This window comes from Doryrhamphus excisus, linkage group LG18 (assembly GCF_037039965.1).
Source record: "Doryrhamphus excisus strain RoL-2023G ecotype Guam linkage group LG18, RoL_Dexc_Guam_v1.1, whole genome shotgun sequence".
NCBI classification, from domain to species: Eukaryota; Metazoa; Chordata; class Actinopteri; order Syngnathiformes; family Syngnathidae; genus Doryrhamphus; species Doryrhamphus excisus.
In genome coordinates, this window is record NC_136374.1 from 1763940 (window position 1) to 1776660 (window position 12721).

General features: G+C 35.8%; 2 protein-coding genes across 5 annotated transcripts in view; both read right to left on the reverse strand.

Annotated features, from left to right (window-relative positions):
- The window catches only part of LOC131106579 (guanine nucleotide-binding protein G(i) subunit alpha-2-like), a 61608-nt gene extending 59924 nt beyond the window's left edge, over positions 1-1684 (reverse strand). For 2 of the 3 annotated variants that reach the window (XM_078798335.1, XM_058055780.2), the window contains exon 1: positions 998-1684. In XM_078798335.1, coding sequence (XP_078654461.1) covers positions 998-1115 — 118 coding nt within the window. In that variant the 5' untranslated portion in view covers positions 1116-1684. The remainder of the gene's footprint in view (positions 1-997) is intronic. The other variant, XM_058055781.2, reaches the window with a different exon arrangement.
- A 903-nt stretch (positions 1685-2587) lies between these two features.
- LOC131106578 (sodium-coupled neutral amino acid transporter 3-like) overlaps positions 2588-12721 on the reverse strand; it is a 38195-nt gene continuing 28061 nt past the window's right edge. For both annotated transcript variants that reach the window (XM_058055779.2, XM_058055778.2), the window contains exons 11-16: positions 12093-12172; positions 11800-11900; positions 8795-8919; positions 8587-8731; positions 8410-8513; positions 2588-6516 (exon numbers count right to left, since the gene is read on the reverse strand). In XM_058055779.2, coding sequence (XP_057911762.2) covers positions 6412-6516; positions 8410-8513; positions 8587-8731; positions 8795-8919; positions 11800-11900; positions 12093-12172 — 660 coding nt within the window. In that variant the 3' untranslated portion in view covers positions 2588-6411. The remainder of the gene's footprint in view (positions 6517-8409; positions 8514-8586; positions 8732-8794; positions 8920-11799; positions 11901-12092; positions 12173-12721) is intronic.

Genomic DNA, 12721 nt, shown 5'->3' on the forward strand with positions numbered 1-12721 from the left:
AGGCCTCTAATAATGTTTGAAAACATGTTTAGAAAGTCCAAAACAACATGGTTTCTTAAGTTTAGAGGAAATAAATTCGAGGCTAACTGGTTAGCTTGCAAGCTAGCGGCCGTAAGAGTTGTGCAATGTGTTGAAAACAATGAATATGATATAAAAGTGGCTATGGGGGTGTTATTTCATGTCTACAGGCCTCTAATAATGTTTGAAAATGTGTTTAGAAAGTCCAAAACAACATGGCTTCTTAAGTTTAGAGGAAATAAATTTGAGGCTAACTGGTTAGCTTACAAGCTAGCGGTTGTAAGAGTTGTGCAATGTGTAGAAAACAATGAATGATATGCTATAAAAGTGGCTATAGCGGTTTTATTTCATGTCTACAGGCATCTAATAATGTTTGAAAACATGTTTAGAAAGTCCAAAACAACATGGCTTCTTAAGTTTAGAGGAAATAAATTCGAGGCTAACTGGTTAGCTTGCAAGCTAGCGGTCGAAAGAGTTGTGCAATGTGTTGAAAACAATTAATGACACGATAAAAAAAAGTGGCTATGGAGGTGTTATTTCATGTCTAAAGGGGTACAATAATGTTAAAACCCCAATTCATAAAGTCACAAACAAGTGTATATGCAATGAATGTGAAAATATTACATTTATTAAGGAATTTATTTGGCGGAATAAACGCTAATTGCTATAAAGGAGGGACGACTGTATCGGGAAACTCTCCCATTGCAATGGAGTCCTACTTTCCATCACGTCCAGAGATGGACATGTAAGAGCACTTCCCCAACCACACAAAGGCCACCAATGGAGGGTCAAATGTCAATTGCAGCTCATAAAGCACAAGTGTGAAGGTGGCACTCCGTCGCCATCTGATTACCAACACAAAAAGCACTGCCATCAATGGTGAGGCGTTTAAGGACAGGAATGACGGTTGTAAATCTGGCAATCGGTGTCCAATTAGGGTTCTGTTTCAAAATGGGAGGCCCTAATTTGGTCTACTCACCGAGCAGCAGCAGTTTCACTTCTCTGGCCGCCTTCTCGCCATCTTCTCGCAGGTTCTTGTCAATCATTTTGGACCGCTCGGCCGCGGCTTTATCCTCCTGGCTCACGGTGCAGCCCATGTTTCCCAGTGCTCGCTTCAGGACTGCTGCTTTAGTGCTAAAAATCACCTGGGAAAAAATACAAGGTTCCAAGCCCTTGGAAAGACAAAAAAAAATGAAAAAGTGAAGTAAAGCGACTTCCCGTTTTTTGGGGGGGGGGGGTTGAGTCAGGAGTGAACTCTTCCAAAAAACTTGATTTGTGCCGAGAAAACAAGCGACTTGCGGTCACACAAGTGGCATGAGAGCCTCTTGGCAAGTCCAACAACTTTCTGGTGGTTTACGTTGCACAAATCCCTTCAACGCATGATAAAGTGACGGAAACGACGCTAGATGGGGAAAAGAAAATAAAAGAAAAAGTAAAAGCTGTCGAAAAAGAGAGAATGTGGTTAGTCAAAGCGACTCCACACCTACTTCACGATCTTTCACAAAATGTGTCCAAATGTCCTTCCGGGCATTCTTTCTCGGAGATTTGTCAGATTTTGAAGCCACACCCGGGGCCGCCGTCAAGTTCCCCTCCAGCCGAGACCAACAAGCAGCGGCGTCACCGTCCACTCAACAGAGACAGCCTTCAGCCGTGGACGCACACGCACACACACACTGAAAAAGAAAAAAAGGCAAGAAACATGCACCACGCCCCCTTGGTTTGCGCGGTGTTTCATGGGAAACGTAGTCATACACACTCGGTTCCCGCTCCCCGCTTTGGTAGCACCATTCCGTGGTAAATACTCACCCTAAAGTAAATTATTGGCGCTAATATTAATCAGTATGATGATTCTATGCCATATTCTTACACGAAAAATGTGATTCTATTTGATTAATACTCAGAAACATAAAAACACATAAAAATCTATACTGTAAGTACATGGCAATGTCCTATAGCTCTCTAGTGTCATCTAGTGGACACAATTCTACATAGCAGCAGTCCGATTGACTGCAGCTTGCAAATGTATTTATTTCGAGTAAAATAAGGTCCATAATTATTCATAAATATAATTTATTTATCATTTATAAAATAAATATTTATTTTCGAGTAAAATTAGGTCCGTATTTATTCATAAATAGAATTTATTTATCATTTATGAAATAAATAAAAAGTATTATTTATTTATAAATAATGTTATATTTAGTTTTATTATTATTCTTGGTTTTGTATTATATTGTATTGTGTTGTTACAACTTATATTGTATTATATTTTGTTTGTGTTAATTATTTTTTTACATTCGTTGATTTTTTGGCCTATTTACACTAACAAAATAAACAAGTGTGAACAATACTGTGAAAGGGTTTAAATAAAAAAAATAAATGTATTTATTATTACTGATGACTTGGGGTGGCAGTTTACGGTTAATATGTATATTGTTTAAATATTCAAGTATTGCAGTATGTAAGTATTGCATGTTTACGTGCTACATTTTTAATACAAGTAATGCAACTATAAAAAAGCCAAATTGTTGATCCAGTTCTCATACACAGGAGACAAGAAATACACGTGTGACGTCATTATCTTTATTGCAACACTGTTTACAGTACAATACTGCCAGCGACATATTAAAATAGAGAGAAAAATAGACACCAATTGAAGGACAAAAGGTTTAAAAGCACTTTGAAAATTATTAAACATATATAGTTTTTATTTTATTTGATAGGACAATAACTACAACGGCTATGTACATTATACAAACTAGATATGCGTATAGAATATAAAGGGTATACATGTATTTACATTTATTTATAAACGCAGGCCAATATGTCCAATCACAAAGAGGCTCACTGAGATGTGACGTCACGGTTCATATAGAGGTCATTTTGCATCGACACACAATATTTCACACGGTTATTAGTATTGTACTTGTCTTTTTGGAGTGGAATTACGTCTGTATTGAACATAAAAACATGATCAATGTTTGTGTTCGTAAAAGATAACACATCGTACTACAACACCTACAGTCGATCAGGAACAGGAAGTCATTGACGGTGCACGTGCACGCAGGGAATTCCAATATGACGGAAATGACAATGTACCTGGAGGAGGGGAAGGGGAGACCAAACACACGTACGCATGCGCACACAGGCACAGTTACAAAAGTGCAAGATGATGACGAACTGCGAACAAAAAAAACGCGCGTTCAAGTCCAAGAGTGGGAAAAGCCAATCACGTTAGAACCACGCCCCCTCCCAAAAAAAACATTTTAAAGGTTAAGCCAATCGATGAGCTTCAATCGATGAGCTTGGGGGGAGTTTAAAGTGAAACCAGGCTTCATCTTGGGCGGCCGTTGTCCCGCATGGTCCTAGTGCTAGACACTTCCTTTTGAATACAGTCGTCCCTCGTTTATATCGCGGTAATTGGTTCTTACTCCACATTCAGGAAGATTTCTAGTATAAAAGTCATAAATGTACGAGAATTAAGTCGTAATATTACAAGAATAAAGTCGTAAATTTACAAAAAAAGTTCTAATGTTATAAGAATAAAGCCATCAATTTATGACAATAAATGTTTAAATATATGAGAAAAGGTCTAATAAAACTTTCATATATGAGAAAAAAAGTCGTACATAACACTACAAGAATAAAATCATGAATTTATAAGAAAAATGTTGTCATATTATGAGAATAAAGCTGTAAATTTACAGTCAAAATGATCAAATTGTGCGTTTACGAGAAAAAAAAATTATGAGAATAAAGTCATAAACTTACAAGAAAAATTGTAACAGCACAAGAATAAAGTCATAAATTTATGAGAATGAAGTCATAAACTTACAAGAATAAAGTTTTAAACTTATGTGAATTTATGAGGGAAAAAAGTCATACATTTATGAAAATAAAGTCATAAATTTAAAAGACAAAATGTAATATTACGAGAACAAAGTCGCACATTTATGAGAATAAAGTCAAGAAAAAAGGTCGGAAATTTACGAGAAAAAACTTTCAATATTCCAAGAATACAGTCATAAATTTATGAGTAAAAATGAGTAAATTTACGAGAATAAAGTCGCGCATTTACACAAAAAACTGGTAATACAACGAGAATAAAGTCTCAAATTCACAATAAAAAATAAGTCATATAATTATGAGAAATAAAGTTCTACATTTATGAGAACGAGAAAAAACTCATATCTGCAGAAAAAAATTGTCAATTTATGAGGATAAGTCATATATTTTTGAGAGTAAAGTGGTACATTTATGAGAAAAAGGTCATAAATTGAAGTAACTAAAAAAGGAAAAAAAAGAAGAAAAACCACTTCCACATGGAATGGGAGGACAGCCCTTTTCCACTATCCTGTGGGAAAAGTCATGGCTGACGTTTTTAGCTATGCGTCATTCCTGCCCACTGATAACAGCCGTCATTCATTCATTCAATCATTTTTGGAAAAAAACGCAATATAGCGAGGGACGACTTTATAGCGCAACATTGGTTTTTGAACGGTAAAAACTTCAAGGAAAACTGCACTTTTTAGAATATTTGCCCATCATACACAATCCTTAATCTTTAAGCAGATAAAAAGAGGCAGCTAATTAGTAGCCGTCATGGGACGCAACCATTCAAAACAAAACTCCAAAAAGCAGCGACAAGACCCCATTTCCATAATGTGATCCGCATATCGACAGCGCTACAGCGACATTGTTATTATTATTATTAGAACACAGCACAACGGCTAGCTACTAGCCGGGCTAGCTTCACCACACACTCGCTCACGATGCTTTATCTGTTTTTATATCTTTATAACATACAGGACAGAGAAAGACATGTGCTCATTGATGGGCAAAAAACTCCAAAACAAAGTCCACTTTTCCCAAAAAAAAACGGCTACAAGTTGTGCTTTGTCAAAGAAAGTGCTGATGCTAACGATTCCAAGATTTCCTATCCAGTCTATTGCTCAGGATGTCAACATGAGGGACGTGTGGTGCCTGACAGGCCACGCAAACGCTAAGCATGTTGCAAATGCCGCTTGTGTGTTTTGGTTCTGGATCCGTTTGTGTTCGAGCGTCACCACGGCAGCCGAGACCCAAAATCTCAGAGACACAAAAAAATCCAAAAGGACTAGGAACACTCAGAGGTACTTTTCTTGAGGTCTTCAGGAGATGCAAACATAATAATATTTATAATAAAAACACACTACTATTAGGTATTCATCTGAAGTAGTACCGTAATGGCCTGAATATAAGACAACCCTGAATGGAGGACGGACCCAAAAATGGATAGGGATCCTCCCATTGCTCCGATACCAATTTCAAGGTCCCCTGACTGTCAGGGAGCCCCAAAAATAGGTCATTATTGGAAATTAAAAAGATAATCAAACCGCTAAAAATTCAAATTTTTCAATATCAAAACAAAAGTTGTCAGTTTTAGATGATTAGGTTGCCGAAAAAGTTCTAATTTGATGCGAATAAAGTCAAAATATTCTAGGAGTAATTAAGAGAAGAATGTTGACATTAAAAATAAATTAGCGGAAGTGGGGAAAAAATGTGAAAAAAGTCATATTTTCCCAGAATAAACGCGTCATACTCCCAGGAATAATAATGTCATTTTACTAGCATGGAGATTGAATATTAAAGAAAAAACGAAATAAAATTGGAAAATTAGGCTGGCTTATATAATTGGAATATATTTGCAATTGCAATTATATTGGAATTCCTTATTATATAGGAATTATTGGAGTCATAATATTACCAAATATTGAAATATTAAAAAAAAAAAATCAAACAGCAAAGTTGATATTAATAATCGGCCTTTCCAGCTACCGTATATAAGACAAAATGTTTGCTAACCTCGCCAGATATTGTCGGTGACATGTCGACATGTCGGTGGACCACTTCCACACGCCAGACATGTTTGTTTTTGGCAGGTATCGCTGATGTCTTGTGGAATGTATTTCCAAGTTGTGCTACACGAGTGCTTGGATGGAAGATGTGGCTTAGTAGTAGTAGTAGTAGTAGTAGTAGTAGTAGCAGTAGTAGCGGTAGCATGATCAGGTTTGGACGCTAAGAGTATTGCATGACTAGCCATCCAGCACAGTGACGGGTGCATAAAGACAGCAGCTTCCTACATTGTTGCTTTTAGGCAGCGGCTCCTCATCTTTATCCACTAGAGCCATGTGCTGAGACGTACAGTACAAAGTACAATGTACATAGTACAAAGTACAAAGTACAAAGTTGCATGTGCAGGGACGCCGAGTCTTCCTAAACTCACCGCCTGATTCCTCTATGGAAGATAGAACGTGACCCGGAGTCAAACCATCAACACCAAACGGAACGGCTAAAACAAAGACGAGTCGAGGACCAGGGCGAGGACGGAGGCCTGGATGGGGGCCTGGCCGGTTAGTGGCCCCCGCCGGCTTGGCTGGTGCCTGAAGTCCAGTCAATGATGATAAAGCTGAGACTCATGATCATAAACAGGAAGCCGATCCCGGCAAAGCACGCCGCCTGGAGGAAAGAGAGAATATATCACATTTATATGTATATATATACACCATATGTACCACAGCAATATTACTATATTTTATCTTGAAAACTAAAGGATGTGGGCCCACTTTTTGTTTTATAGAGTTTTCAATTTTATATATTTTTTTTACCATTTTATGTATTTTTTCATTTTGTAAAAAAGCTATTAAAAATGGCCTTTTTGCTCAATTCTTCCTTTTTTTTTTGCTTTTTTTTGTTTAATCTTAGTTCTACAACGTGATCAAATAGTATATATATATAGAGAGAGAGAGAGAGAGAATTTTGAAACAAATAATAAATATTCAATTAATATATGTGCACAAAAAATACAAGAAAAATAAAAATTACTAACATAACAGTGCGCAAAATAATATAAAAATAAATACAAATAAAAATTGAATAATACAAATACAATAATACTGAAAAATAAATAAAATGAACAAAATAACAAAATTAAATAACAAAATTAAATACAAAATAATTACACAGAAGAACAGTTTAAAAAAATGTGTTAATAATTGAAATATTTCAAAACAAACATGACTTAAAGGCATAAGAAATTATTTTTAAAAAATAATAAAAATAAATGAACTAAAATACAATAAAAACAATAAAAATAATTCCAAATAAGAACAGTTTAAATAAATGTGTTAAAAATAATTGGAATATTTTAAAACAAACATGACTTAAAGGCATAAGAAATTATTTTAAAAAAAATAATAAAAATAAATCAACTAAAATAAAATAAATTTTTTTAAAAATAATTCCAAATAAGAACGGTTTAAATAAATGGGTTAAAAATAATAGAAATATTTCGAAACAAACATGACTTAAAGGCATAAGAAATAATTTTAAAAACTAATAAAAAGAATTTAACTAAAATAAAATAAAAACTCTAAAAATAATTACAAATAAGAATAGTTTAAATAAATGTGTTAAAAATAATGGAAATATTTCAAAACAAACATGACTTAAAGGCATAACAAATAATTTTAAAAACTAATATAAAGAATTTAACTAAAATAAAATAAAAACTCTAAAAATAATTCCAAATAAGAATAGTTGAAATAAATGTGCTAAAAATAATTGAAATATTTCAAAACAAACACGACTTAAAGGCATAAAAAAATTATGTTTAAAAACCAACAAAAATAAATGAAGTAAAAAAAAAATAAAAAATGTAAAAATAATTTCAAATAAAATAAAAAATGTAAAAATAATTCCAAATAAGAACGGTTTAAATAAATGGGTTAAAAATAATAGAAATATTTCGAAACAAACATGACTTAAAGGCATAAGAAATAATTTTAAAAACTAATAAAAAGAATTTAACTAAAATAAAATAAAAACTCTAAAAATAATTCCAAATAAGAATAGTTGAAATAAATGTGCTAAAAATAATTGAAATATTTCAAAACAAACATGACTTAAAGGCATAACAAATTGTGTTTAAAAACTAACAAAAATAAATGAAGTAAAATAAAAATAAAAAATGTAAAAATAATTCCAAATAAGAACAGTTTAAATAAATGTGCTAAAAATAATTGAAATATTTCAAAACAAACACGACTTAAAGGCATAACAAATTATGTTTAAAAAAATTAACAAAAATAAATGAAGTAAAATAAAAATAAAAAATGTAAAAATAATTCCAAATAAAATAAAAAATGTAAAAATAATTCCAAATAAAATAAAAAATGTAAAAACAATTCCAAATAAAATAAAAAATGTAAAAATAATTCCAAATAAGAACGGTTTCAATAAATGTGTTAAAAATAATTGAAACGTTCCAAAACAAAGATTAGAAACAATGGAAGCGTCCTGGACCAGACATACTGGATACGAAGAATTCCCGTCGGGAACGGGGCGTCTCACCGTGACTTTGGGGGTGGAGTGCAGCGGCTCCTCCTCTTTGGGTACGATACGAATGTAGAAGACAGCAGGGAAGATGAAGATGAGGCAAGGCGCGGATGTGGCACCTGAAACACACGTCGGTTGATGAATGAAGGCCACACCGGCGTGTTGGCGTTTTCCGGGCCGGCTGAGGCGAACCTATGACCCCAAAGATGCCCAGGATGTTGGGGGCGAAGATGACCAGCAGGTTGATGAAGGTGAGAAGAGTGAAGGCGATGGCGATGTGGCGCGGCCAGTTGAAGGTCTTGTTGGGAAACATCATCTGCTGGATGGCCCTCCGCACCTGCAAATCATCCCACCATTTATTTTCCGTGTGTCTTTCCGGCGGGATGCCAACGGTACGTACGGGAAAGAGCACGATGGGCACGGTCAGCGTGACGGCGGTGAGGACGGCAACTCGCACACACAGAATCAGCGGGTCGTACGGGTCGATGCGACTGTACGTGTGAAGAAGCTCCGCCTCCACTTCACCTGTGATGGGAAAACGTCACACACATCAGGAAATATCGGAGAAATCAAATACCGTATCACCCCCGGTAGGGACAATCGGTTATGTCCCATATTGGCTTTTTGGCAGAAAAAAACCACATTGTCCAACTACCAATTTCCGATATCAGCCGATACAGATACCGATATGTGTAACATTCAAGCACATTCTAAACATTTTAACAAGAAAAAAACTGCAAAAAATTAGAAAAATCAGCAACATTTTTTACAAGAATAACTTCATAATATTATAAGGAAAAATATCCTAGTTTTAGTAGTATTAAATTAAGTTGAAATATTCAAGTCAAATATCAGGGGAATCAAGGAACAAGTTGTAAGAGTTGGAAAATAAATTTGCAAAATTGGGGAAAAAACAGCCGTCATTTTAGGACAATAAAGTCAAAAGATGACGACAAAAAAGGAAAGAAAATGTCACCATTTTTTTAAGTATAATGCCGTCTTAGGAGTTGATTATGGAAATGATTTTCTGCTCTTCCTACCAGCTCTGATTTCACAAAAGGCTTTAAAAAATACTAAGATGGATGGATGGATGGATGGATGGATAGATGGATAGATGGATAGAAAGAGAGAGAGGGATGGATGGATAGATGGATAGATGGATAGAAAGAGAGAGAGGGATGGATGGATAGATGGATAGATGGATAGATGGATAGATGGATAGATGGATGGATAGATGGATAGATGGATAGATGGATAGATGGATAGAATGAGAGAGAGGGATGGATGGATAGATGGATAGATGGATAGAAAGAGAGAGAGGGATGGATGGATAGATGGATAGATGGATAGATGGATAGATGGATGGATGGATAGATGGATAGATGGATAGATGGATAGATGGATAGATGGATAGGAAGAGAGAGAGGGATGGATGGATAGATGGATAGAAAGAGAGAGAGGGATGGATGGATAGATGGATAGATGGATAGATGGATAGATGGATAGAAAGAGAGAGAGGGATGGATGGATAGATGGATAGATGGATAGATGGATAGATGGATAGATGGATAGATGGATAGATGGATAGAAAGAGAGAGAGGGATGGATGGATAGATGGATAGATGGATAGATGGATAGATGGATAGATGGATAGATGGATAGATGGATAGAATGAGAGAGAGGGATGGATGGATAGATGGATAGATGGATAGAAAGAGAGAGAGGGATGGATGGATAGATGGATAGATGGATAGATGGATAGATGGATAGATGGATAGAATGAGAGAGAGGGATGGATGGATAGATGGATAGATGGATAGAAAGAGAGAGAGGGATGGATGGATAGATGGATAGATGGATAGATGGATAGATGGATGGATGGATAGATGGATAGATGGATAGATGGATAGATGGATAGATGGATAGGAAGAGAGAGAGGGATGGATGGATAGATGGATAGAAAGAGAGAGAGGGATGGATGGATAGATGGATAGATGGATAGATGGATAGATGGATAGAAAGAGAGAGAGGGATGGATGGATAGATGGATAGATGGATAGATGGATAGATGGATAGATGGATAGATGGATAGATGGATAGAAAGAGAGAGAGGGATGGATGGATAGATGGATAGATGGATAGATGGATAGATGGATAGATGGATAGATGGATAGATGGATAGATGGATAGATGGATAGATGGATAGAAAGAGAGAGAGGGATGGATGGATAGATGGATAGATGGATAGATGGATAGATGGATAGATGGATAGATGGATAGATGGATAGATGGATAGATAGATAGAAAGAGAGAGAGGGATAGATGGATAGATGGATAGATGGATAGATGGATAGATGGATAGATGGATAGATGGATAGATGGATAGATGGATAGAATGAGAGAGAGGGATGGATGGATAGATGGATAGATGGATAGAAAGAGAGAGAGGGATGGATGGATAGATGGATAGATGGATAGATGGATAGATGGATGGATGGATAGATGGATAGATGGATAGATGGATAGAAAGAGAGAGAGGGATGGATGGATAGATGGATAGATGGATAGATGGATAGATGGATAGATGGATAGATGGATAGAAAGAGAGAGAGGGATGGATGGATAGATGGATAGATGGATAGATGGATAGATGGATAGATAGATAGAAAGAGAGAGAGGGATAGATGGATAGATGGATAGATGGATAGATGGATGGATGGATGGATGAATGGATGAATGGATAGATGGATGGATGGATAGATGGATGGATGGATAGATGGATGGATGGATAGATGGATAGATGGATGGATGGATAGATGATGGATAGATGGATGGATGGATGGATGGATGGATAGATGGATGATGGATGGATGGATAGATGATGGATAGATGATGGATGGATGGATGGATGGATAGATAGATGTCATTGCCTGGCTCTAATAATAAATAATAAATAATAAATAATAAATAATAAATAATAAACAATAAATAATAAATAATAAATAATAAATAATAAATAATAAATAATAAATAATAAATAATAAATAATAAATAATAAATAATAAATAATAAATAATAAATAATAAATAATAAATAATAAATAATAAATAATAAATAATAAATAATAAATCAGAAATAATAAATCAGAAGAGAATCAGATATGAACAACAATGTACAGCGTAAACAGTAATTTGTACAAATAATTTAAATAATTCATAATAATAATAATTCAAAGTTTTTACAGTTGGCGAGCACTCGGCTCTAAACGATCATTTCCACGGTTCATCCTTTGGTGACTATTTTTAAGGCGGGGAAAAAGGGTGAAGTCATAAGCGGGTGAATCTTCAGGCATGTTGACTGCATGGCCGCTAGAGGGCAGTGATGGCCACAGGCAGGCAGCCTTACCGTAGAAGGTGAGGTATCCAAAGAGAGCAGCCAGGAAGTACATGATGTACATGACGGCGATGGAGATGTTGGCCACATGCTGCATTTTTTTCTTGGTGGGGCTGAAAATACCAACACGTAGTACACAAGTAGTGAGTACATTTACTGGCAACGCTGCTTTGAAGCCATCATGCTAGTACATCATTCAAGGAGCGCCGAAGTAAAGTGCTGGGACGGGTGTGGGGGTGTGGGGGTGTGGGGGTGTGGGTGTCAGCCAAAACGGGACAGTGGCATCGGCATCGGTAAGCACATACTTGCGTAGCTCGGTGTAGATGGGCAGGACCTCAGGGTGGCACACAAAGGCAAAGGCCAGGATGGGGATGGTGTAGGCGGTCTGAAAATCAACCCCAAAAGGTCACCATGGATACAGCGGCGCCGTCCCGGCCGGGCGTCTCGCCCAGCAACCTCGCTCTTTTTCGGCCATCAGGTATGCCGCCAGACACCAGACAGGGAGCTATTTGTGTGAAGTCCTCAGAAAGACCTGGTCTGCCCACACTGGCTCACAAAATTCCTGTTTGTGTGGAACTAAGCCACGCCCACCCCAATATAGGTAAGTACAGTGGACCCTCTTTGGACCCCCTTTGGACCCGAGCTTAGGTTGGACTTCCCTGTTCGCAATTTAATAGAAAATAAGTAAATTTCATTATTTCATTTAAAAAAAATCATGAAAGTAATAAGTAAAGTAATGAATTATTTACATTTTTATTTTTCATTTATTGGTTATTTTTTATCATTTCTCATAGTTTCCATTTTTTATTTTTACATTTGTAATAAAAACAATTAATATCAGAACATTAAAATGCATGTATTAATTTTTGAAAATGATAATAATTCAGTATTTAAATTATAATAATTATTATAAAATATATAAAAATATAAATAA